This window comes from Dendrobates tinctorius, unplaced genomic scaffold (assembly GCF_039654945.1).
Source record: "Dendrobates tinctorius isolate UK_male_01 unplaced genomic scaffold, ASM3965494v1 ptg000245l, whole genome shotgun sequence".
NCBI classification, from domain to species: domain Eukaryota; kingdom Metazoa; phylum Chordata; class Amphibia; order Anura; family Dendrobatidae; genus Dendrobates; species Dendrobates tinctorius.
In genome coordinates, this window is record NW_027361912.1 from 4,047,209 (window position 1) to 4,074,006 (window position 26,798).

The 26,798-nt window shown below is 40.6% G+C and overlaps 1 protein-coding gene across 1 annotated transcript; it reads left to right on the forward strand.

Moving 5' to 3' along the window:
- The first annotated feature begins 7,935 nt into the window (after positions 1-7,935).
- On the forward strand, positions 7,936-8,898 carry LOC141060843 (olfactory receptor 1E16-like). The gene has a single exon (XM_073557219.1). It carries the CDS (start codon positions 7,936-7,938, stop codon positions 8,896-8,898), a length of 963 nt encoding a protein of 320 aa, XP_073413320.1.
- The last annotated feature ends 17,900 nt before the right edge of the window (positions 8,899-26,798 follow it).

The window sequence follows — 26,798 nt, forward strand, 5'->3', positions numbered from 1 at the left end:
AATTGTAAAAATTGGCCCTGTCATGAACGTGCAAACCACCCTTGGGGGTGAAGGGGTTAAAGTAGTTGAACAAAAATATCATGTGAAAAGTTTATGAACTGCAACCATTTTTCTACAAAGCCTCCTCATTGCAGGGGCTCCAAAGTAATTGGAGAAATTAGTTGTATCATAATTAAAAAAATGTTCATTACACTGGTCAACAGCATTTTTGGTGCCAAAGATATTTCATCGAATTTAGGGTATTTTTGGGGTGCTGATTCTGAATATGTCATCAGTTTTGCCAGATTGGCTCAAGTTTTTGAGATTTTTGGTATCTTATTTATAGCACTTGTTGGTAAATGCGACGCATCATCTCATTAATTTCTTTGGATTAGTACTTGAACTGAGCAGTTCTCAATATAGTTTTGTGTTAATTAGTGTTCTAAAAGTTTGTTCATAGCTTGATTTTTGCACTAACTTTATGTTGTTGTCTGTTTTCCAGTGAAAAGCATGAACTCATCATGAAGAAGTTGTCTTAACGATCCAGACTCATTCTGTTACATTTGTGGTGAATATACACTGCCAAAACATAGAAGAAACATAACACACTTCGTAAAAAAAGTGTATTTTGCCTATTTTGGGGTTATGCTTGGGGACCAAGACAAGTTTTGGGCACCACACATAGTGTGCAAAGCATGTATCGAATTATTACGAAAATGGAGCAAAGGACAAAGAAAAAGCTTCAAATTTGGTGTTCCAATGGTGTGGAGAGAGCCAAAAAATCATCATGATGACTGTTATTTATGGTAAACACAGGTACAGGCACATCTTCACAATGAGGGACAGGCCTTCTTGCAGATTCCATGTTACTCCCATTTTCGTTTCTTATGCTTATTGAATCCTTGCACTTGCACTGCACAGAAATAACAGTCATCATGATGATTTTTTGGCTCTCTCCACACCATTGGAACACCAAATTTGAAGCTTTTTCTTTGTCCTTTGCTCCATTTTCGTAATAATTCGATACATGCTTTGCACACTATGTGTGGTGCCCAAAACTTGTCTTGGTCCCCAAGCATAACCCCAAAATAGGCAAAATACACTTTTTTTACGAAGTGTGTTATGTTTCTTCTATGTTTTGGCAGTGTATATTCACCACAAATGTAACAGAATGAGTCTGGATCGTTAAGACAACTTCTTCATGATGAGTTCATGCTTTTCACTGGAAAACAGACAACAACATAAAGTTAGTGCAAAAATCAAGCTATGAACAAACTTTTAGAACACTAATTAACACAAAACTATATTGAGAACTGCTCAGTTCAAGTACTAATCCAAAGAAATTAATGAGATGATGCGTCGCATTTACCAACAAGTGCTATAAATAAGATACCAAAAATCTCAAAAACTTGAGCCAATCTGGCAAAACTGATGACATATTCAGAATCAGCACCCCAAAAATACCCCAAATTCATTAAAATATTTTGGACACCAGAAAAAAAAATTTTTTTCGTTGACCTGTGTTATTAATACTTTATAGAGAATCCTTTACAGGCAGTGACTGCTTGACGTCTGGAAGCCATGGACATCACTAGACGCTGTGTTTCCTCCTTTGTGATGCTTTGCTGGTCTTTACTGCAGCTGACTTCAGTTGTTGCTTGTTTTTGGGTCTTCCTGAATAAACATTTATCTTAAGCATGTGAAATGCTGCTGGATGGGGCTGAAATTTGGTGAGGTATCGGCCATTGCAGAATATTCCACTTCTTTGCCTTCTCGTGGATTGCTTTCGCAGAATTTTTGGGGTCATTGTCTATCTTTACTGTAAAGCATTGTACAATCATCCTTGCTCCATTTGGTTTAATCTGAGCAGAAAATATCGCCCTGTACACTTCAGAATTTAAAGGGAATCTGTCAACTATTTTTAGCCCTATGAGCTGCTGCCATCACCATTGGGGGCTTATCTACAGCATTCTGTAATGCTATAGATAAGCCCCCGATGTAACCAGAAAGAGAAGAAAAACGAGTTATATTATACTCACCGGGGGGCGGTCCGGCTCCGGTTCGGGTCTGGAGGGTGTCGTGGTCCGGTCCGGCGTCTCCCATCTTCTAGCGATGACGTCCTCTTCTTTGCTTCCCGTCGTGGTTCCGACGCAGGTGCACTGCTCTGCCCTGTCCAGCGCCTGCTCACTGCAGTACTCTGCAACAGGGCATAGCAGTGTACCTGCGCCGGAGCCGTGACGGAAAACAAAGAAGAGGACGTCATTACTAGAAGATGGGAGGCGCCGGACCGGACCGCGACACCCTCCGGACCAGAACCGGACCCAGACCACCCCTGGGTGAGTATAATATAACTAATTTTTCTTCTCTTTCAGGTTACATCGGGGGCTTATCTACATTACAGAATGCTGTAGATAAGCCCCTGATGGCAGTGGCAGCAGCTGATAGGGCTAAAAATAGGTGACAGATTCCCTTTAATCTGGCTGCTTCTGTCTTCAGCCACATACTCAATAAACACTATAGACCCAGTACCATTGAAAGTTTTGCATGCCCATGCAATTATTATTCCTCCACCATGTTTTACAGAGGATGTGGTGCACTTTGGATCATGAGCCGTTCCAAGCCTTCTCTATACTTTCTTCTTCCCATCATTCTGTTACAGGTTGATCTTAGTTTCATCTGTCCAAAAATGTTTTTCTACAACTGAACAGCTTCTTTAGATGTTTTTTGACAAAATCTAATGTGGCCTATCTATTTTTAAGGCTGACTAGAGTTTTGTACTGTATGGTGAACCCTCGGTAATTGTCTCGTTATAGTATACTTAGATAGATACTGAAACACCTACTTCCTGTAGAGCAGGGGTCCTCAAACTTTTTAAACAGAGGGCAGGTCACAGTTCCTCAGACCATTGGAGGGTCGGAATATAGTTTAAAAAAAAAATATTGAACAAATTCCTATGCACACTGCACATACCGTATCTTATTTTGAAGTAAAACAGCAAAATAGGAAAAAAAATGCAAAATTTAAAATGAAGAAGTAAAGCTCAATCAACAAACTTATCAATTTTTCAATGGGTTCTTTGAATATCCTACACTTTGCGTCAATTTTTTCTCTTTCTTGATGTCATTGTTTCCTAGGGATTCCAAATTGCTGTTAGTAAAATACCAATTTAGATATGTATACTGCTCTACAAAAAAAATATACCAGCAATAAAATTTCCCACACAAAGACATACAGACTGCACTGCCCATCAATGCAGCCTGATCAGAGCCCAAAAATGCAGCCTCACCAGTGCCTATATTGGTGGGACACCACTTTTACCTCTGGTGTGGTGTGAGAGTCCCCGATAGGCAGGTAAATGTCCCCAATAGGCAGCTTAGATCCCCAATAGGCAGATAAATGTCCCTAATAGGATCCGACGTTAAAAAAAAATACTAGTACTCAGCTATGTCCCCCACTGCTCTGAAGAGGCGCCCGCTCAACTCTTCTTCTGGCACAGGCGGCGTGACATCATCAGGCCGCGCAGGCGGCATGATGACAATCAAGTCGTCCGTGTGTGCTGCATACATAGGGCTGTGCAACACCTTTCCTTGCCGCCTCGTCATTCCGCCCGTGATTACAGGGCCTGCCGGCATTGAACTGCAGTGAAGTTCAATGTCGGCCGGGCCCAGGGGCCTGATAAAAGTCCTCGGTGGGCCGCATGTGGCCCACGGGCCGTAGTTTGAGGACCCCTGCTGTAGAGTGTTTTTCACTTGGGTGGATGTTGTGAAATGGTTTTTCTTTACCTTGGAAAGGATTCTGTGATCATCCATCACTGTTGTCTTCTGTTGACGTCGAGCCCTTTTTGCATTCTCAAGCTCACATTTGTGCTCTTTATTGATGCGGAATGTATCAAACTGTTGATTTGGCTCTCCTAACCTTTCTGCTGTCTCTCTGATGAAATTTGTCTTTTTCCAGTCTATTTATAGTCTATTTCTCTTCCACTGAGAGCTTCTTTGACTGCATGTTGTGGCTTCACAGCAACAGCTTCCAAATGCAAATGCTACACCTGGAATAAGCTCCAGACCATTTACCTGCTTAATTGATGATGGATTAATGAGGGAATAACCCATGCAGCCCATTAAATAGCTTTTAAGATAATTGTCCAATTACTTTTGTTTCCTTTAAAAAGAGGCAGCTACGAATTAAAGAGATGTAATTCCTAAACCCTTACTCCAATTAGGATGTGAATACCCTCAAACTAAAGTTGAGAGTCTGCACTTTAAACTTATATTGATTATATAACGGTATCGTGAATATTTTTTGGCAAACAGCTAAAATGCCATAAATTATGTCACTGCTCAAATATTTCTGAACCTAACTGTAAGTCCTTGGGAACTGGATCATAATGGATCGTCATCTGTTCTGTAATCAGTTAATAGATTAGTTTTTTAACTGCTGAGCAGAAGGCTAGAAATGTTCAGAAACTCCTCTAATAAACAGATCCTTTACAAAAGGATCAAAAATGGATGCAAAAGGGAAATAAAAGTTCGTGTTTAAAGGGATTCACTCTTTCTTATTAAAGAGAAATACATTAAAAAAATGAAACTGGTTTTTATTTTGTGCAGTAGTTGACATACTTCATTTTCCAATCTGCACTTTCCAGGTTTTTCCCAGAAAACATCTCTTAAAGCGAACTTGTCGGCATTTTTGGCCGATGTAAGACGCGGCCACTGCCTTTCAGGGCATTCTATAATGCTGTAGATAAGCCCCCGGTCAGACCTGAAAGATAAGAAAAATAAGTTTTGTTATACTCAGCCGGGGGGGCGGTCCAGTGCGGTCCGGTCTGATGGGTGTTGCAGGTCCAAGTGCAGCGCCTCCCATCTTCTTGCGATGCCGCCCTCCTGTTGCTTCATCGTTCTCCGGCATCGCGCTCCTGCGCAGGCATACTTATCAGCCCTGTTGAAGGCAGACCAAAGTACTGCAGTGTGCAGTGCGCAGGTGCTGGCAAAGGTCGGAGACGCCCAGCGCCTGCGCACTGCAGTACTTTGCTCTGCCCTGTCCAGGCAGCCATCAAAGACATCTGCAAAAATTGCAAAATAGATGTCAACAACCTTTGGCACAACTCATCCTTATTTGAGCAGATGACCCAAAAGACTGTGGTGAAAATCACAGATATCAGCAGATTGACAATATCTTAAATTCAAGCTCAAAACATATACATACTCTTTTAGAGTATGTGTACATGTAGTTTTTGAGGAATCTTTTGGAGTGGGTCTGCTCCAACAGATACCTGAAAAATTGCTCTAGAAAACTATTGAAAGACTCTTCTTACTTTTTACTCATTTCTACTATAAAGCGCTTTGCTGTTCATATGTTGTACAATACAAAATAAAATTGTGGTATCGTGTTAGCCAGAAAAATACAGTCATATGTTAAAGTTTGGGCACCCCTATTAATGTTAACCTTTTTTCTTTATAACAATTTTGGTTTTTGCAACAGCTATTTCAGTTTCATATATCTAATAACTGATGGACTCAGTTATATTTCTGGATTCAAATGAAAACAGAAAATGTGCACTCTGCATTTAAACATAATTTGACCGGTGCAAAAGTATGGGCACCCTTATCATTTTCTTGATTTGAACACTCCTAACTACTTTTTACTGACTTCCTGAAGCACTAAATTGGTTTTGCAACCTCATTGAGCTTTGAACTTCATAGCCAGGTGTATCAAATCATGAGAAAAAGTATTTAAGGTGGCCACTTGCAAGTAGTTCTCCTATTTGATTCTCCTATGAAGAGTGGCATCATGGGCTCCTCAAAACAACTCTCAAATGATCTGAAAACAAAGATTATTCAACATAGCTTTTCAGGGGAAGGATTCAAAAAGTTGTCTCAGAGATTTAACCTGTCAGTTTCCACTGTGAGGAGCATAGTAAGGAAATGGAAGAACACAGGTACAGTTCTTGTTAAGCCCAGAAGTGGCAGGCCAAGAAAAATATCAGAAAGGCAGAGAAGAAGAATGGTGAGAACAGTCAAGGACAATCCACAGACCACCTCCAAAGACCTGCAGCATCATCTTGCTGCAGATGGTGTCACTGTGCATCAGTCAACAGTACAGCGCACTTTGCACAAGGAGAAGCTGTATGGGAGAGTGATGCGAAAGAAGCCGTTTCTGCAAGCACGCCACAAACAGAGTTGCCTGAGTTATGCAAAAGCACATTTGGACAAGCCAGTTACATTTTGGAAGAAGGTCCTGTGGACTGATGAAACAAAGATTGAGTTGTTTGGTCATACAAAAAGGCGTTATGCATGGAGGCTAAAAAACACAGCATTCCAAGAAAAACACTTGCTACCCACAGTAAAATTTGTTGGAGGTTCCATCATGCTTTGGGGCTGTGTGACCAATGCCGGCACCGGGAATCTTGTTAAAGTTGAGGGTCGCATGGATTCAACTCAGTATCAGCAGATTCTTGACAATAATGTGCAAGAATCAGTGACGAAGTTGAAGTTACGCAGGGGATGGATATTTCAGCAAGACAATGATCCAAAACACCGCTCCAAATCTACTCAGGCATTCATGCAGAGGAACAATTACAATGTTCTGGAATGGCCATCCCTGTCCCCAGACCTGAATATCATTGAACATCTGTGGGATGATTTGAAGCGGGCTGTCCATGCTCGGCGACCATCAAACTTAACGGAACTGGAATTGCTTTGTAAACAGGAATGGTCACAAATACCTTCATCCAGGATCCAGGAACTCATTAATAGCTACAGGAAGCTACTAGAGGCTGTTATTTTTGCAAAAGGAGGATCTACGAAATATTAATGTCACTTTTTTGTTGGAGTGCCCATACTTTTGCACCGGTCAAATTTTGTTAAAATGCAGATTGCACATTTTCTGTTAGTACAATAAACCTCATTTGAATCCAGAAATATAACTGACTCCATCAGTTATTAGATATATGAAACTGAAATAGCTGTTGCAAAAACCTTAATTTGATTTCCTTGGCCTGTCTATAGCTAGCATCATCTCATGTCCTGTTGTAATTCCTATTTAAATGTTGCCATCTTTTCTCAGTAATTCACTTGTAATCTAGCCTGATGAAGGGGCCTTTTGAGCCCTGAAAGCTTGCTTGCAAATATAATTTCTCTGGTTAGCCAATAAAGGTATCACACCTTGAATACTTTTCTCAATTTTTGGGGGGGACAAAAGTTTTTACATCTGTTCATATTTTAAATCTTTTGCGCATTTTTCTTCAACTTTACGCTTTGAACAATCCTTGGAGGGATGAAAGAAAGTGCTCCTGATGTGTATCTTGATGGAAAATGCCCCAAATAAGACATTGTCCTATCAAAAGGTTGCAAAAAAAAATGATTGAAAGACTTTTTCTAGAACACTTATGAAAAAAACGTTGAAAAAAATTCTCAAGGAGCGTTTTCACTAAAAAACCTGTCTTTTTGGAGCACCTCCAGACAATTAGAATAAAATCCAACATCAACAATTGTATGTATGACCTGAAGACTAATCTTCTCAGCCTGCTTTCTCACATTCTCTAATCTATTCTTACTTCATTCTATTTTCCCCATTTCTCTACGTTATTCCCTCAAAAACTTGAATCCATCTTTTAACAGTATTCCCTACACTCTTTGCATTCCATATCATTGCATACTCGTTTAGTGACTGGATGACTGGCTCATGAAACTTTATGTGGACCACACTTTTTGTAGAAAAGATGGCAGGACCATAGTTCAAAATGAGTCCTTTTAGTATTACTTTTTAGATTTTCTTCGAAGATTGTAAGCTGTTGTGATCAGGTCACTTTTTGCTTAAATCCTTAAATAGTTTATTACTGTGTAATGTCTGTTTTTGTTGCATTATGTACCCTCCAAATGGTGAAGTTCTGATTAATAAAGAAAGATTTTGGTTATTTTTTTATTAATAAACTTGTCCATCTTTTCCCAGGCAGTCAACATGAAGAATTGTACAAACAGTACAGTCAAGGAATTCAACATTTTGGCTTTTCCCACCTCTTCGACTGGACAAATCGTTATGTTTATTGGGGTGCTACTTATGTATTTGATGACAGTCATTGGAAATGTGATCATTATTACACTTGTATGTTTAGTTACCCAGCTGCAAACTCCGATGTATTTCTTCCTTTGTAATCTCTCCACTGCAGATATCACCTATGTGTCCGTCACCCTCCCAAAGCTTTTGTCCATCATTGTAACTCAGGATCACATGATCTCATTTCAAGGCTGCATAACTCAGCTTTATTTCTTTTTAATGTGCGGACAGGCAGAAATTTTCACCCTGACGTGCATGGCTTATGACCGCTACTTGGCAATCTGTAAACCCTTACAGTATTCAATGGCCATGAGAAAAAAGGTAAGACTTACAATGGCGGCTTCATCATGGCTTATTGGTGTCTTTAATTCTATGTTGCACTCATTGATCACATCTTCTTTATCTTTCTGCAATTCCAATCAAATTAATCAGTTTTTCTGCGATCTGAAAACAGTAAGTAAGCTTTCTACCGGTGACTCCACAAACCGAGACATTTTGACCATGGTTGAAAGCATATTCATTGGATGTCTACCGTATTCCCTCATTGTTTTATCCTATGTCTTCATTATTTCCACCATATTGAAGATCAAATCATCCCAAGGTCGTCATAAAGCTTTCACCAGCTGTACTTCCCACCTTACAACGGTCGTATTATTCTATGGACCAATTATCTTCTTGTACATGAAACCAGAGACGGACCGTTCCCAAGAAGAGGATAAGCTTCTCTCTGTTATATATGTGGCTGTGGTGCCAATGTTGAACCCATTGGTTTACAGTCTAAGGAACAAAGATATATTAGATGCAACGGTAAAAGTAAAACTGTACTTAAAGAACATTTCACTAAATGGGAAGATATTTCTTGGTTAAAACTAGAGATGAGCGAATAAATTTGAGTGGAATTGAATTTTGCTCAAATTTTACAAAAGTCCATTTTCGTCAAAGTGTGGACTTTTTTGTATTTCACTTCTGCATGGATTCAGTAAAGCAGCCACCAATTTTCCGAGCTGCAAAAATCCTTCAAAAAGAGCAGAACTAAGAAAAAAATCCTTATACTCACCTTTTTATCCTCCCTATCACCTGTCCAGTCCTTGCCACATATTCTGATTACTGCCACTCACACTGAAATCCCCAGAACTTTCACGATAGGCCAGTATGAAGTCAGGAACAGTTCTGCGCATGCGCGCATACGGTCACATTGCACATCATGACATATTGATCAACCATGTGAGTGTACAGAAATCCTCGAGGATTTCAGTACCATCAGTGGTGATTGAAAGAGGAGATGAAGACTAAATGGGTGACAGTGAGGAGACGAGGGATGGGATGGGTGAGCAGTGAGATGAGTACAAGGATTTTTCTTTTTGCATCCTATAATTTTTATGTTCTGGGCTCTGTGGAGAGACCCTAGGCCATAATAAGTGATATTACAATTATGAAAAATGACCTCTTTGTGAATTAAATCTCCAAGGAAAATCCTCGTGAACAGCCGATATGCTCATCTCAAGTTAAGCATACATTTCAATTTGCTTTGGTGCTTCCCAGCTCTTACTAATGAAGCCAGTTGTGAATGAAGTCATACTGGGAAAGCTTCATGGCAAAAAGCATGCAAATTAGCTTTTATCTACCACCTATTGGACACAACTCTCCTATAAGTCAGTGTCCAACCCTTTAGCAAACCTTGCAACATGACCATGGAGACGTTGTTCAGCCCGGACACTCATCTCCAGAAAGCTGTTTCAGGATTCTTGCCCTTCTCAGTACAGAACAGGGTTTGTCTGGCTGAATAATATACTCCTGTGCAACTTTGGGGGACAGGTACTGTAAGTAAGGAAATTGGCTGTGTATGGTCATGTTGTAAGACTTGAAGACTTGTTAACGGGTTGTATATTGACTTAAAGGGTAGCTATACCAACAAGTGGTGCTAATGACTTTTCTTCCCTCTTGGAGAGATCTAATTTCCATACTTTATTGTTCATGGAGAATTGTAAATAAAACTTCATACACAGCTCATCTCTTTGATAAAAGCCAGTTCCATCACAAAACTACATCAATGTTAACTTACATCAAGGATAACTTACATAAAGGGTAACTTACCTGATATTTTTGGTACTAATTTTTGTTTTTCTGATTATTTTTAGTGCATTTCTAATAAAATTATGTGTTTTTAGTGGGGTCTTTGTCTTGATGTTCTATATATCTTATTCAACCAGCTAAACCCTGCTCTGTAATAGCAAGATAGATTTCTGTGCCCTAGTAGACTGCAGTTTGTATATCCCAATCTCTAGAATTCATTTGATAACAGATATAGCATAGCTGGACAATAGGACCACAGGGGTTCCTCGTATTGAAGCTGCATCCTGCATTTATTAGGAAGCATGTAAAATTGACCATAATGGTTGAAATGTGTCCACCAGAGTATGAAAAGTGAAAAAAAAGATCAAAATTGAAAAGCCAATTGACAGCTATTATCTATGTGCAGTTTTGGGCTAACCCAATGTGGCTCCATGTGGCCTCTCCCATGTGGGATGGATTTTGACTTGAATTACTAGAGGATCCTATTTTGTACCAAGGCTAAAAAGTCCTGCAGAAGATAGCTGCATTTTGAGCTTAGAAATAACCTATTATATCAATTAAAAACGTGGCAAACTTTGCACAAACGAGAAATGTAGGAAGGGACTAAATAGATGCCCAAGTTTGCTATGCTATGCTATGAAATCTATATCAGAAATAGAAAATATCTTTGGATGTATTAACATTCCATACTCCACATGTCAGACATTTATGGCACAACTTGTGGAAAAAGGTGAATATACCAAAGGATCGGTCAAAGCTTCAGTTGACTTATGTCTCGTATTATTAGGTGGAAAAACCCAGCACAAGGAATACCCTCTTCATGAGCTTTATACCATTAGAAAACAAAACTGTGAGTAAGCAATCCATGGGTCATCATGAATAGAAATAAGTAGATCTGACAAAATTCGAATTTGCAAAATCGAGCGGATTTTGCCCAGGAAATTCAATTTGTGGTTGATGAGCATTTTGATGAGCATTTTTATATTTTCTCTGAAACACCAGAATGTTTCACAATAAAATATATCTGGCTACATTCAATGTATCCAGTCTATAATCCATGCTTCCCATGGTTTGAGTGACAGGTTTCCTTCAACTGTTCCTCTACAATAGAATAAAATCAAAGTTTGGCCTGGAACTGGAAGACAAAATATATTCATCAGTTTAGAACAGTGTTCCCCAACTCCTCTAAGTCCACCAACAATCCATGTTTTTAGGATTTCCTTATTATTGCTCATATGATAATTGCATCACCTCGACAGGCAAGAACCTGGGCAATACTTGGGAAATCCTGAAAACATGGGACCATTTACTGAATTAAGGAGTAAAAGCACGAAACTCTCACCAACAGGGGACTTTGCTAACATTGACATTTTCTTACAAGCAGTAGAGGAGGATCTAAAAAAAATAATGAGAACAGTCAATGATAGACGAAACCTGAATTTAACTATGGAGGAGTGGGAGGTCCTCAAGGGTCTAGAGAGTAACTCGGGAATTATACTGAAACCCTCCGATAAGGGGGGCAACATTGTAACTCTCAATCATGAAAACTATTTAACAATTAGTATGTCCCTTCCCAAAGATACTGAGACTTATGGCTTGTTGATCTCTTACTCTACGATTATTTTTCAAGAAGCACTAAGATCAGTACTAATAAAGGATTTGGAGAGAAAACTCTTATCCGAGAATGAATTTAAATTTATGGAACCCACCCATACTCGATCCCTACACAGTCCCCAAAATACACAAGGGGGTAAACCCCTAAATGGAAGACCCATTGTATCAGGGTATGGATCCATCAGTCAGAATGTAGAGATCTATTTTGATAATGTTTTTTGGCCCTTCGTGGAAGCATTGCCATCATACATCAGGGATTCATCTGCCGACCTTCTAAAGCTGGATAGTGTAACAGTGAAAAATGAAACCTTTCTGGCTTCTATAGACGTGTTCACCGCAGGGGATTTTATATAGCCCATAAGTATAATCACAGATATAGCAAGGATGGGGATATTAAAACTTAACCTTTAATAGGCATTTTAAAATTTCAAATACAAACAAAAACAGTGTGTATACACAAGTGCCCTGAACCAATTATAGGGGGGTGTATAGTACCGAAAAAGTCTAAGTTGCTATTTCCAGCACAATATAAGACACAGTCCAAAAAAATCTATGGGACACTATACTTGAATACAGGTATATTCTCAGATAGGTCATTAGGTGCTGTACGCTACCTTATTTTATCATACCCCTACTTAAAGGGAATCTGTCAGCAGGATTGTGCAAAGTTACCAACAGACAGTCACAGGTTGGCGCCATTATGCTAATTACAGTGATACCTTGGTTGATGAAATCGGTCTTATGGTTGTTTGTTAATCTTTATTTTCAGCTTTTTGTCAATGGTATGCTTGTGCCACGGGGTGGACCTGGAGGGGGGGTCTTCATGTGGTGCTCTGATTAGTAGCAGCTATCGGTGTATATAGCTGTGATCCAAGAGCTGCTACTGCGCAGGCGCGGGCGGCGCTATCTTGGAGGAGGAATTTATTTTTTCTTCTCCAGTAAAATGGAGCCACCGGTGCATGCACAGTAGCAGCTCTCGGATCACAGCTACGTACACCAATAGCTGCTACTGTGTTACGGAAGCGATTTTAAAAATGATTTTTTTTCATAGCTGAATAACATGAAGAGCATGTATTATTGGCACATGAAACATGCGATTATGCTGCAGAGGGGCAGCTGCCTGCAGAAGGGTTTTTTTTTCTTCAGTATGTACAGATATTATGTAAACTAAGGGGGCAGGTCAGTGAGGGATCAGTGGCGTGTCAGAAGTCTGCATTATGAATATCTAATCAGAGCACCACATGAAGACCACCCCACAGGCCGCCCCAGGGCAAGAGCATATCATTAACTAAAAACTGAAAATAAAGATTAAACAACAGCCACAAGACGGATTTCATCAACCAAGGTATCATTTTAATAAGTATAATGGCGTTGACCTGACACTGTGTGTAGGTTACTGTGCACATTCCTGCTGACAGGTTCCCTTTAAGGCATTTATTTTATCCATACACTCATCTGGGATCCTTATGGTGGTTCAGACCTCTCATATTTCGGCATTGTATGAGGAAAGTGCTCTTAATGGCTGTATATTGATATATCAAGTAAACACAGTGGGTAGGGGGGTATAAAGCAGAATGAGATCACAATATATGAAAGAATAGAATCACGTGTTTGATCATTTATCCACCCCAGACCCGTAGATTTTCTGTGTAAGTGTAAGCAGGTAGGAAGATGCAGTAACAGGTCAGAGGCAGAGCAAGTGTTATCGTGGGGTTTAATTTAACAGATATACTCCTCGCAGAGAGATAACAGATAAAAGAGTATAAAGGAACACAGGTGACGTAACTCAGGGGAAGTGGGTGTGAAACATAGGGTAGAAAGTTCAAGGATAGCAAACTTATCAGTCTGACGACTTCAGAATGTGGTTAGTCCAGGATGTGGACGTTGGCACCAAAGCAGTGGCACATAAGGAGTCCGGTATGGTCCTGGAAAAGATGGTGTCCTGGATCCTGGAGGCGGCGTTGATTCCTCGTGGTCTGGTGTAGTCCTGGAAAAGATGACGTCTTGGCTCCTGGGGGTGATGGTGATTCCTTGTGGTCCGGTCAGTGATTGGTGTGTCAGGAAATGATGAGCCGGACAGAGCACAGTCTATCCCCCTGTCAGCGTACAGGGACAATGAGCAACTCGATTCAGGTACAAAGGGAAATCCCTCACAGCGGGTGTCCCAAGTCTCTCGTCGGTGCGTGCGCAGGCTTATGTCCTGACTGGGCGTCCTGTCCCTCATGGTCAGCAATGTCAGTGGGGACCAGGTACATTGTTGTCGGCATTCTCTGTTAACAGCTTTTAGCCTCTGCTGGTTTTTGCCCGCTCTGGCAGTTGGCCCTCCTGCGTGATGCACGTTCCCACGGCAACTCAATGACTTGCCGCGTGCTGTGGCCCTTTTATCTTAGGTATGCCCCTTACTTTGAGGTGCAGAGGTCGGTCCAGGGCTTTAAGCTTTCCCCTGTGAAACCTGGGTGACAGCCCTGACAGTTCAGGATCCGTCACGGAGTAGATAGGCCTGGTCCGGATCTTCTCCTTACATAGGTGCCCAAAAAAAATGACTGGTTCGTATGTATCTCCCAGTATATCAGTATGCAACATGAATATATTGTGCTTCTTATGCTCACCATATAGAACAAAAGATTTTCAGGATCATACTCTCTTCCTTTAAACCATAAGTGTGCAAAAATACACTCTTAAAGACACCAACATTTTTCATTAGGTAGGTATCAATATGTCAAAAAGGCTTGATCTCACCCATTTGGCCAGAGATTCTCTCAAATTCAACACTCTGCCACTAATGGGAGGGGTAATGTCAAGCCTTTGACGGTCTCCCGACTCGTTACTCCCATGTGGATTCATCAGGGGAGCTAAATTCATTATCCACCTGATATCCTGGTTTCTGCAGTTTGCAAACTCACCTCATGTTCAGTTTAAAAAGACCCAGGACCTCGTCATCTTGTTTCCACCTATATCGTGTGATGTGCTTCCAGTTCATGGACGGCATTTCCGGTATTTGGAATGCACATTTGGTCATTGGAATGCCTCTTGCCAGCGGTGACATGCAAGGCATCACCCCTAGCTGCGACGCTTTGCAGACCAGGACCATTAACCTCAAATTCTATCCCGGATATGGTAGGGGAGTGATAACATCCCACTACAGAAAATAGGGACTAATAAGTCCTAAAAAGAATGTGCTATACATCTGGTCCAGTGAGGTAAACAAAGCCCCCTGGAGCTGGAGAATAGCACACTTAAAAAGACAGTACCTCTTATTTCTCCATCTGTTTTTTTATCCCTTAAGTATGATTCAGTTTTGCACATCTCACCACGAATATATAACCACAGTCATCTGAAGGAAATCAAATTCTGACAGAACATACACTTATGTCAAAGCTTTGTTTACCTCTCTGGACCTGTGGAGTGCAATCATCAGAAGTGAGCACACTTTATGCTTTATGCAGCAGTGCATCAGGCCGGGATAGTGTGGGAGAAATTGCTGTACCACCAGGTTGAGGACGTGAGTCATGCAAGGCATGGGTGTGAGGTTGCCACAGAGTAGAGCTGCCACCAGGTTTCCACCATTATCGCACATGGTCTTCCCTGGCTCCAAGTTTATTGGAGGCAGCCATTGATCTAACTCGGCCTTGATACCTGTCCACAACTCTTGAGCTGTGTGATTGCGATCTCCAAGGCATATTAATTTAAACACTGCCTCATTGCTATGAGAAATGGCTGATCAGTAAAGAGGTGGGGGTTTCTCTCTGAACATTGGAACACAAGTCTGTTTAAGGGAGAGGTTGAGTGCACAGGTGGAGGAGGCAGAAGCACTGGAAGAACTGTTAGATACAAAGGTTTGTCCAGCAAGTCTTGAGGATTCAAAGACTTGTGAGCAGCCACTTGACCATCTGCCACCAGTGTCACCCAGTGCCCAGTCAGCGAGATGTAACACCCCTGCCCATGTTTGCTCGTGTAGTTGTCAGTGGTGAAATGCACACTGGCAAACATAGATTTTTTCAGGGAATGGGTATTGTCGGCAACATGCTAGTGAAGCGCAGGTACCACTTTCTTAGACAAGTAATGGCCACTGGGTAATTGGTACTGGGGTACTGTGACAGCCATAAACTTTCTGAAACTGTCTGTTTCCACCAGGAAAGGCAGCATTTCCATGGCCAACAGATGGGAGATGGAGGAGTTCAAGATCTAAGCTGTGCTATATGTAGGAGAAAACATTCTTTTATGTGAAGGGCTAGCTGTTCTTCAGAGAAAGGGAGGAGTACAGTACTGCTGGACTGTGAGTGAAGTGTTATGGTGGATTAAGAAATATGTGTTGTGCTGGGTGGCACAAAAGCAGCAGTCATGTCTACTTCCTTAACAGCTGACCGGTTCTCACTCACCCCGAATGTGGTGGGTAAACAATTATACTTTCTTTGGCTGGAGACCTGTGTGAGAAGACTTGGAATAGTGATGGAGGAGGAAGAAGCAGCAGATGAGGTTGATGGAACGGCCAGAGTTTGGCGAGTCCCCCTAGTTTGCATTTTAGCGCAGTGAGATTCCCACACTAAGGCATGTTGATCGTGCATGTGCCTGTTCATGCATGTCATTGTCAAATTATTGCAATTAATGTATGTTGGGTCATCCTTTGCGGTCTGAAAAGGCGTCCAGGCTAAGCAAACCTTGCTGCCCCTGGGAACTGCACACTCGAGATTGGGGCTAGCCACAGCCAGAGTTAGGCCTGAGGATGCATTGCTTGTCGTGGTTGCATTACTTCGTGTCTGTGTGGGAAGCCATGATTTGGAGTAGCTAATGGAGCTTCAAGAGACTGAAACACAGTTTTTGCACAATCTACTTCAATGCTGGAAGATCGATTTCACACAGGACAAGTTCACTATCAGTAGCACCAGCACTAGCCCAGGCGAGACCTCTCTGCACTGTGACACTGAGAAAATGGCACCAGCAAAACAAGATATCCACTTTTTATATGGCCAGGGACAAGTGACCTTGGCAGCCAATCACAGAAGACCTTGTGTCATGACGTTGTGGATGGTTTCTGTGCCCTGATTGGTTGCCGAAATCAATACACATAAAGTTAATAAAAAAAAAATGCATGCGCTGTTATCTCTTCAAGTGCTATTTTAACCTCTACACACCACCTCCCCTCATCAAACACATCCCCCTGTCCCACCCACTCATCATACAGCACCACTATCCTAGCCAAAGTCATACAAAAGCATTAATGGAAACGCGATGATTTACCGAATTGTGCCCGACTTTTGCCGACTTTGAGTAAAAATGCTTGTGAAAGTGAACACGAATCCAAATGTGCTAGATTTGTGCCGAATTTGAGATTGACAAATGTTTTCTGAACATGTTTGCTCATCTCTACTAAGGACTTCATTGTGCTCATTTGTTTTTACCAGAACATCTATCTGATTGAGATTAAGGGAGGCTTTGCCTCTGATGTGTAAATACAGTTTTGCTTTGTAGTCTTTTTCTGGAGCCTGAAGGTTTGTGATTCGCACCTACAATATTCTAAGGGGTCAGTTGTAATCCAAAGTGTTTGACAAATCTTGTGAAGTCAACAGTCTGGTTACGAGTCTACTGGCCATTATCCCTTTACCCCCTGGCCCAAAGAGGCATTGCCTGCACGTTTGTACCAGTTAAATATATCTTTATTACATGATTTCCCTGAAAATTCTTGTGACCATTAGGCCACTACCTTTCTGAGCCATTACTCTCAATTACCTACAGCTATGTATGTAAGGGGGAAAAATCAGAGTTAGTCCACAGTCTTCTCCCTGTAAAGTAGGTACTACTGCTTCTCACAAAATTAGAATATCATTAAAAAGTTAATTAATTTCAGTTCTTCGATACAAAAAGTAAAACTCATACATGATATTGAGACATTACAAACAGAGTTTGTGTTTATTTCTGTTAATGTTGATGATTATGGCTTACAGCCAATGAAAACCCAAAAGTCATTATCTCAGTAAATTAGAATAATTAACAAAAAACACCTGCAAAGGCTTCCTAAGCATTTTAAAAAGTCCCTTAGTCTGTTTCAGTAGCTTCACAATCATGGGGAAGACTACTAACTTAATAGATATCCAGAAGGCAGTTATTGACATACTCCACAAGGAGGGTAAGCTACAAAAGGTCATTTCTAAAGAAGCTGGCTGTTCACAGAGTGCTGTATCCAAGCATATTAATGAAAAGTTGAATGGAAGGAAAAAGTGTGGTAGAAAAAGGTGCCCAAGCAACCGGGATAACCGCAGCCTTGACAGGATTGTTAAGAAATGGCCATTCAAAAATTTGGGAGAGATTCACAAGGAGTGAACTGCTGCTGGAGTCATTGTGTCAAGTGCCATCACACACAGGCACATCAAGAACATGGGCTACAAGTGTCACATTCCTTGGGTAAGCCACTCATGACCAATAGACAACGCCAGAAGCATCTTACCTGGGCCAGTAGAAAAAGAACTGGACTGTTGCTTCGTGGTCCAAGGTGTTGTTTTCAGATGAAAATAAATCATTTCATTTGGAAATCAAAGTCCCTGAGTCTGGAGGAAGAGTGGAGAGGCCACAATCCAAGCTGCTGGAGGTCTAGTGTGAAGTTTCCACAATCATTGATGGTTTGGGGAGCTATGTCACCTGCTGGTGTAGGTCCACTGTGTCTTATCAAGACCAAAGTCAGCGCAGCCGTCTACCAGGAAACTTCAAAGCATTTCATGTTTCCCTCTGCTTATAAGCTTTTAGTGGTGGAAATTTCATTTTCCAGCTGGACTTGGCACCTGTCCACACTGCCAAAAGTACCAATACCTGGTTTAAAACAACAGTATTGCTTGATTGACCAGCAAACTAGCCTGACCTTAACCCCATAGAGAATCTATGGAGTATTGTCAAGAGGAAGATGAGAGACACCAGACCCAACAATGCAGACGAGCTGAAGGCTGCTATCAAAGCAACCTGGGCTTCCATAACACCTCAGCAGTGCCGCAGGCTGATCGCCTCCATGCAACGCCACATTGATGCAGTAATTGATGCAAAAGGAGCCCCAACCAAGTATTGAGTGAAATAAACATTTGAAAGAGATCACTCTGTAATGACTCTACACACGTGGTCAAAATTGTTGGTACCCCTAGTTTAATTACTGAAAAACCCATAACAGTCACAGAAATTGTTAGACGTCGAGTTCCCGCCACTGCACAGGAGGAATCTTAAGCCATGTCCTCTGTGGTCTCCCATTGTTCTGCAGCTGCAGAGGCTCCTGCTCAGCAGAGATGTCAGGCCCAGAATCTTGCTCAGGTTAATTCTATGTGCCTGGTTGCTGCTGCCACCCCACGTTCAGCTATAGCATCCAGCATTAGTCAGCGGTGAGCAGACACTCCTTGGACTAAGTCCTGTTTTTCTCCCTCTGAATATGCCCATGAGACGACCGCTCATTGATGGTCGGAGGTCACATGCTCAGGTCCTCAAGCAGCTCAGATTGGGCCATCAGCAAGGTCCCTGAAGGCTGGGGTCATAAAAGGATTGCACGGCCGTGCGCTGGTATAGACAATGTGGAGTGAGTGTTGTATGCATGTATGAATGTCTCTGGTGACTGTGTCATTATGAAACCCCTACCCTTGTATAGTGTCCATTTTAGGACACGATCACATATCAAAGTCAAACAACAGAAATACTTTGTCTGATACCTGACTTCTGATACCCGACCTCTGATACCTGACTTCTGATACCTGACCTCTGATACCTGACATCTGATACCTGACTTCTGATACCTGACTTCTGATACCTGACCTCTGATACCTGACCTCTGATACCTGACTTCTGATACCTGATACCTGACTTCTGATACCTGACCTCTGATACCTGACCTCTGATACCTGACTTCCGATACCTGACTTCTGATACCTGACCTCTGATACCTGTCTTCTGATACCTGACATCTGATACCTGGCTCATTCAAACATCAGAATCAGAAGGTCTTTCAGATATCAAGCTTCCTTTCTCTGTCTCTTTCCTGTGCCAGCAGACCCAGATCACTGTGGCCTGCTGCAGCACTCCCTTCTTTCATCCCTCTCCCGGGGATCTTCTCTTTCTCACACTCTGTCCTTCTACATCCTCACTCACTGACTGAATGAAAGACTGACTGACTGACTCAACTCTTCCTGCTCTTTTCTGTGAACTAAACTCCACCCACCTCCCAGCACGTTTCATGTTCCAAACAGGGAGCCACCAAGGGGTGCTTTGCTATACTCCAAGCAGGGAGCCGCCGAAGGTGCTTTGCTACACTACTTTGTGGTGTGGGGTGCAGGTGTTGGAGTGTGGTCAGGTGCCTCCACCTTACCTGGATGGTGAGGCACCACACCTCAGGAGGAGGTGCAGTACCTCTGTGGCAACTGAGCCTCAGGGGTGCCACATACCCCCCGTTAAACACAGCATGTCCGCGGGCTGCAAGGAAGCAAAGTTGACAATACAGGAACATACACATTTTTATATTGCTAATAAACAGTTCTTATCTAATCTTCTCAATATGAGAGGCATTCATTTTTGAACGTTACAAACAATTTAACTGTCTATCTATATTTAAAGTTATGCTACCTAATTTAAAGTGCTATAGAAGCAAATTCACTATCAGCTTGAGTAACACATTTTCTAGCAACACATTTCTTTTCTGTTATCTTTCACATTTTCTACTCTCTTTTATTAACCCTTAGTGACAACCGTGATGCCTGGTTTGTCACCTACATTTTTCAAATCTTCATCTTTATTCACATCTCTTTATTAAAACATTCTATGAACTAGATTCTGTATAAAAGCTATTCTCTATTAAGACTGTCATAAGGCACATTATAAAATACTTCACATCAAAACTTCAATAATTTTTGTAAGTGTTGGACACCGCTCCCAGCTGGGATTTCTGGCAGTGTCCTTTAAGTAGGAGCCATGCTCCACGATGAGGTAGTTCTTATTTATAAAAGAGGCTATGTAAAACCAAGAAAGGGCACCTAAGGAGGTTCAACTATATACAACAAAGTTCTGGACCATTCAGTGTTCATGATCTCCACAGTTCAATGAAAAATATGCTGCCAACGCAACTAGGCAAAAACTTGTAAAACCGAAGAAAACATGATAACTAGAGTTGAGCGATACCATCCGATACTTCAAAGTATCGTATCGGATGGTATCGGCCGATCTTTAAAAAAAGTATCGGTATCGCCGATTCCGATACCGGAAGTCCCATTCAAGTCTATGGGACTTCCGGTATCGGAATAAGAAAAACCCTTTCCTGCCCTTGTACAGCCTCTCTGGGGTCTGTACGGGCCTTTCGGGGGGCTGTGCCGGCCTGCCAGGGGGTCTGTGCAGGCTCCGGTGGTCTGTGCCGGCCTGCCGGTGGTCTGTGCAGGCTCCGGGGGGCTGTGCCGGCCTGCCGGGGGGCTGTGCCGGCCTGCCGGGGGGCTGTGCCGGCCTGCCGGGGGGCTGTGCAGGCTCCGGGGGTCTGTGCAGGCATCGTCCGATGGGACTACAAGTCCCATCGGGCGATGCCTGCTACCATGACAGTGATTGACACATTAGCCAATGATGGGACAGTAGTAGTCCCATCATCCGGCTAATGTGTTAAATGTAAAAAAAAAAAAAAAAAAATTACATGCTACATTCATACTACATACATGCTACATTCATACTACATACTACATACATGCTACATTCATACTACATGCAACATACATACTACATATATACTACATGCATGCTACATATATACTACATGCATGCTACATACATACTACATATATACTACATGCATGCTACATACATACTACATATATACTACATGCATGCTACATACATACTACATGCTACATGCATGCTACATACTACATACATGCTACATATATACTACATACATACTACATATATACTACATGCATGCTACATATATACTACATGCATGCTACATACATACTACATATATACTACATGCATGCTACATACATACTACATGCTACATGCATGCTACATACATACTACATACATGCTACATATATACTACATACATACTACATATATACTACATACATACCACATACATACTACATGCATGCTACATATATACTACATGCATGCTACATATATACTACATGCATGCTACATATATACTACATACATACTACATATATACTACATACATACTACATATATACTACATACATACTACATATATACTACATGCATGCTACATATATACTACATACATACTACATATATACTACATACATACTACATATATACTACATGCATGCTACATATATACTACATACATACTACATATATACTACATGCATGCTACATATATACTACATACATACTACATATATACTACATACATGCTACATACATACTACATATATACTACATGCATGCTACATATATACTACATGCTACATACATACCACATACATACTACATACATGCTACATATATACTACATGCATGCTACATACATACTACATATATACTACATGCATGCTACATACATACTACATGCTACATGCATGCTACATACATACTACATACATACTACATGCTACATACATACCACATATATACTACATACATACAATACATTCATACAATACATACATAGACATACAGTACATATAACATAGAGTAACATACTTACCAATACTTGTCACATTGTTCCCCGAAGCCATTGTCGTCTACGGAATAAATATTAACATAACAAACCACAAAAATACTCACCCACGATCCGAAGCAGTCCACGAGTGTGTCCCACGACGATCTTGGGTAGAGAACTGCAGCATCAGATGATGCTGCCGTTCTCTACGGGCTGCAGGAATCCAATGACGGAAGGTAGGTATCCTTCCGCACTGTATTCCTCCGCCACTTAAAAAAAAAAAGTCCCTAGTCTCACTTTATGCCATTGCTGTGTGGGAAATTCCCACACAGCAATGGCATAAAGTGAGACTAGGGACTTTTTTTTTTTTAAGTGGCGGAGGAATACAGTGCGGAAGGATACCTACCTTCCGTCATTGGTTTCCTGCAGCCCGTAGAGAACGGCAGCAACAGCTGATGCTGCAGTTCTCTACCCAAGATCGTCGTGGGACACACTCGTGGACTGCTTCGGATCGTGGGTGAGTATTTTTGTGGTTTGTTATGTTAATATTTATTCCGGAAAGACAATGGCTTCGGGGAACAATGTGACAAGTATTGGTAAGTATGTTACTCTATGTTATATGTACTGTATGTCTATGTATGTATTGTATGAATGTATTGTATGTATGTAGTATATATGTAGTATGTATGTAGTAAATATGTAGCATGCATGTAGCATGTAGTATGTATGTAGCATGCATGTAGTATATATGTAGTATATATGTAGCATGCATGTAGTATATATGTAGCATGTATGTAGTATGTATGTGGTATGTATGTAGCATGTAGTATATATGTAGCATGCATGTAGTATATATGTAGTATGTATGTAGTATGTATGTAGCATGTATGTAGTATATATGTAGTATGTATGTAGTATATATGTAGTATGTATGTAGTATGTATGTAGCATGTATGTAGTATATATGTAGCATGCATGTAGTATATATGTAGTATGTATGTAGTATGTATGTAGCATGTATGTAGTATATATGTAGTATGTATGTAGTATATATGTAGCATGCATGTAGTATATATGTAGTATGTATGTAGTATATATGTAGCATGCATGTAGTATATATGTAGTATGTATGTAGTATATATGTAGCATGTATGTAGTATGTATGTAGCATGCATGTAGCATGTAGTATGTATGTAGCATGCATGTAGTATATATGTAGTATGTATGTAGCATGCATGTAGTATATATGTAGCATGCATGTAGTATGTATGTGGTATGTATGTAGCATGTAGTATATATGTAGCATGCATGTAGTATGTATGTAGTATGTATGTAGTATGTATGTAGCATGCAGTATGTATGTAGTATGTATGTAGTATATATGTAGTATGTATGTAGCATGCATGTAGTATGTATGTAGCATGTATGTAGTATGTATGTAGTATATATGTAGTATGTATGTAGCATGTAGTATGTATGTAGTATTTTTTTTTTTATTTTTTTTTTTTTAACATTTAACACATTAGCCGGATGATGGGACTACTACTGTCCCATCATTGGCTAATGTGTCAATCACTGTCATGGTAGCAGGCATCGCCCGATGGGACTTGTAGTCCCATCGGACGATGCTTGCACAGACCCCCGGACATCAGCACAGCCCCCCGGCAGGCCGGCACAGCCCCCCGGCAGGCCGGTACAGACCCCCACAGGGTGCACAGCCCCCCGGCAGGCCGGCACAGCCCCCCGGCAGGCCGGCAGAGACCCCGGGCAGTCCACACAGCCCCCCGGCAGGCCGGCAGAGACCCCCGGAAGGCCCGAAATGACGGCGCATCATGATGCGCACACACCGCGCATCATGATGACGTCAGGCTGTCAATCAACTTTGAACTTCCGATTCCGATGCCGAATTCCGATATTGAAAAAATATCGGAAGTCGGTATCGGAATTCCGATACAGCAAGTATCGGCCGATACCCGATACTTGCGGTATCGGAATGCTCAACACTAATGATAACAAAAAGAAGGCACAACGGTGCAAATACCCTCCTGGGTAACAAAAGTTTAAATCAACATCAGGGCTGGTTATCCCCTCCTGGGGTACTGGAAGCTGTTTTTCTTGGCTGCTGCTTCTATGGAAGAATTTCTTGACATCCTCTTCCTGCAGATGGATTCACATAGGACAAGGTGGTGACAGCTAGTTGGGTTGCTGCCTGAGGTTCCTTGGCAGGGGTGATCATCACTGCAGGGGGTATTTCCGCTGGGCGTACATACGCCTTCTCCTTTTTATAGACCACAATAAATTCTTCAGGGATGAGACAGATGTTCATGGCGTACCTTCCTCTTAACCCCTCATGCCGGGTGAAGGTCACATACTCCCCCAGTTGCAGATCTCTAGCAGGGTGTCCCTTCCTCAGGTGTGACTCGACATCCCTCCTGCTGAAGAACAAGTCACTGATCCTCTTGGGGTCTGCAATGAACCCGAATCCTCTCTCATGATTTACATTGAGGACCTGTCCCCATCCAGCTGAGTCCCGGGGACCGTAGTGACCAGCACGGACCATCTCCTTCTGGTCCAGATCAGGGCCTAGCGCCGCCAGTCTGCGCTGCTCCCTCTCCCTCTGTTCCGCTGCCAACTTGCGGCGGGTCTGTTGGTAGTAAGGTTCTTCCTCCTCCCGGGACCTGCTTTTACCCACTATGGATAAGGGTATTACATTATTTAGCAAGATTTTTTGCTCATAATGCATCTTATTGTCCAATTGATACTAGCGTTAAAGAGTACATTTGTTTACAGTGTATTTTTGCCTTGTATGTTGTCACGGGTCAAAACCAAGAGTTTTACCATGCTGGGTTCTTTTGTGGTGTCTTCAGCACTGATAAGTTGTCACAGTCTTGCCTATAATTTTAGTATTCTTCCAGTAAACTTTATAAGCCTGACAGCCTATTTAAAAGGCATATTGAGATGCACTTAAGTAATTTGCGCCTGTTACATACCAATGATGGTGCCCAGTTCAGGAAATGGATGGCGCCTATAGATGAAAGGCCACGCCATAATGTCCAAACACCTACCAAAAACATGAAGTTGTGTAGGTCAAGTATAGAGAAAATGGAAGTTCTGTAAATACATATTACAACAATTATTTAATAGGCAGACCTTACATGTAAAGTTTGCATGATATAACTTCCAGCTACTTTATCTAAATTAGAAGCAAATTGTTTGATGTTTACTTCTACCTAAATGGTAGAAAACACACCTATCTAGGTGATGGATAGGACAGCTTGAGGGGATATGGAGGAGGCTGTTTTTTTAGATAGGTGTAATTTAAACATTTTGCTAAAAATTTATGGAAAGTATCATATTTTTCTAACTATTATATGCACCTAAATTTAAAACACACCACAGGTTTAAACAGTAAAATAGGAAAAACACTTTTGCAACTAATTAAGATTTCCTGGAGGTGTAAATTTGTGGAGGATTTGACAACACTAACTTTAGTGCTGTAGAGTAGAATAGAGTGGATAATGATAAGATATAGAAAACATATAGATATAGATAAACTATAGATATAGATAAGATATAGACACTGTATAGATAAGATAAGATATAGATAAAATATAGATACGATATAGATAAGATATGGTTAATATCGGATATAAATAAGATATAGATAATATATAGATATGATATAGATAAGCTATAGATATAGCTAAGATATAGATAAGATATAGACATAGATAACATATACACAAGATTTGATATATACAAGATAAGATATAGATAACAAAGGATATGGATAAGCTAAGATATAGATAAGATATAGATAAGAAATATAAGATAAGATGTAGATAAGATAAATTTAAATTTACATATAGATAGAGATAAGATATAGATAAGATATTATATAGATAATATATAGATAAGATAAGTTATAGATAAGTTATTGATATAAATAAGAGAGATAAGATAAGATATAGATATTGATAAAATATAAATTTGATAGGATATAGATAAGATAAATTATAAATTACATATAGATAAAGATAAGATATAGATATAGATATTATATAGATAAGATAAGATATTGATAAGATAAGGTATAGATAAGTTATGATATAAATAAGAGATATAAGATAAGGTATAGATATTGATAAGATATAAACAAGATAAGATATAGATATGATAAGATATGAATAGTATAAGATATAAATATAGCTACGATATAGATAAGTTATAGATATAGATAAGATATAGATAAGAAAAGACATAGGTAGGATATGGATAAGCCAATATATCGATAAGATATAGATAAGATATAGACAAGATAAAGTATAGATTAGATATAGATAAGTTATAGATAAGATATAATAAGATATTGATAATATAAGGTATAGATAAGCTATGGATAAGTTAAGATATAGATAAGATAGATAAGATAAGATGTAGATATTGATAAGATATAGAC

What these genes read in the sequence shown, in the direction of transcription:
- LOC141060843 (XM_073557219.1), top strand. Translation starts at nt 7,936, where the DNA reads ATGAAGAATTGTACAAACAGTACAGTCAAGGAATTCAACATTTTGGCT.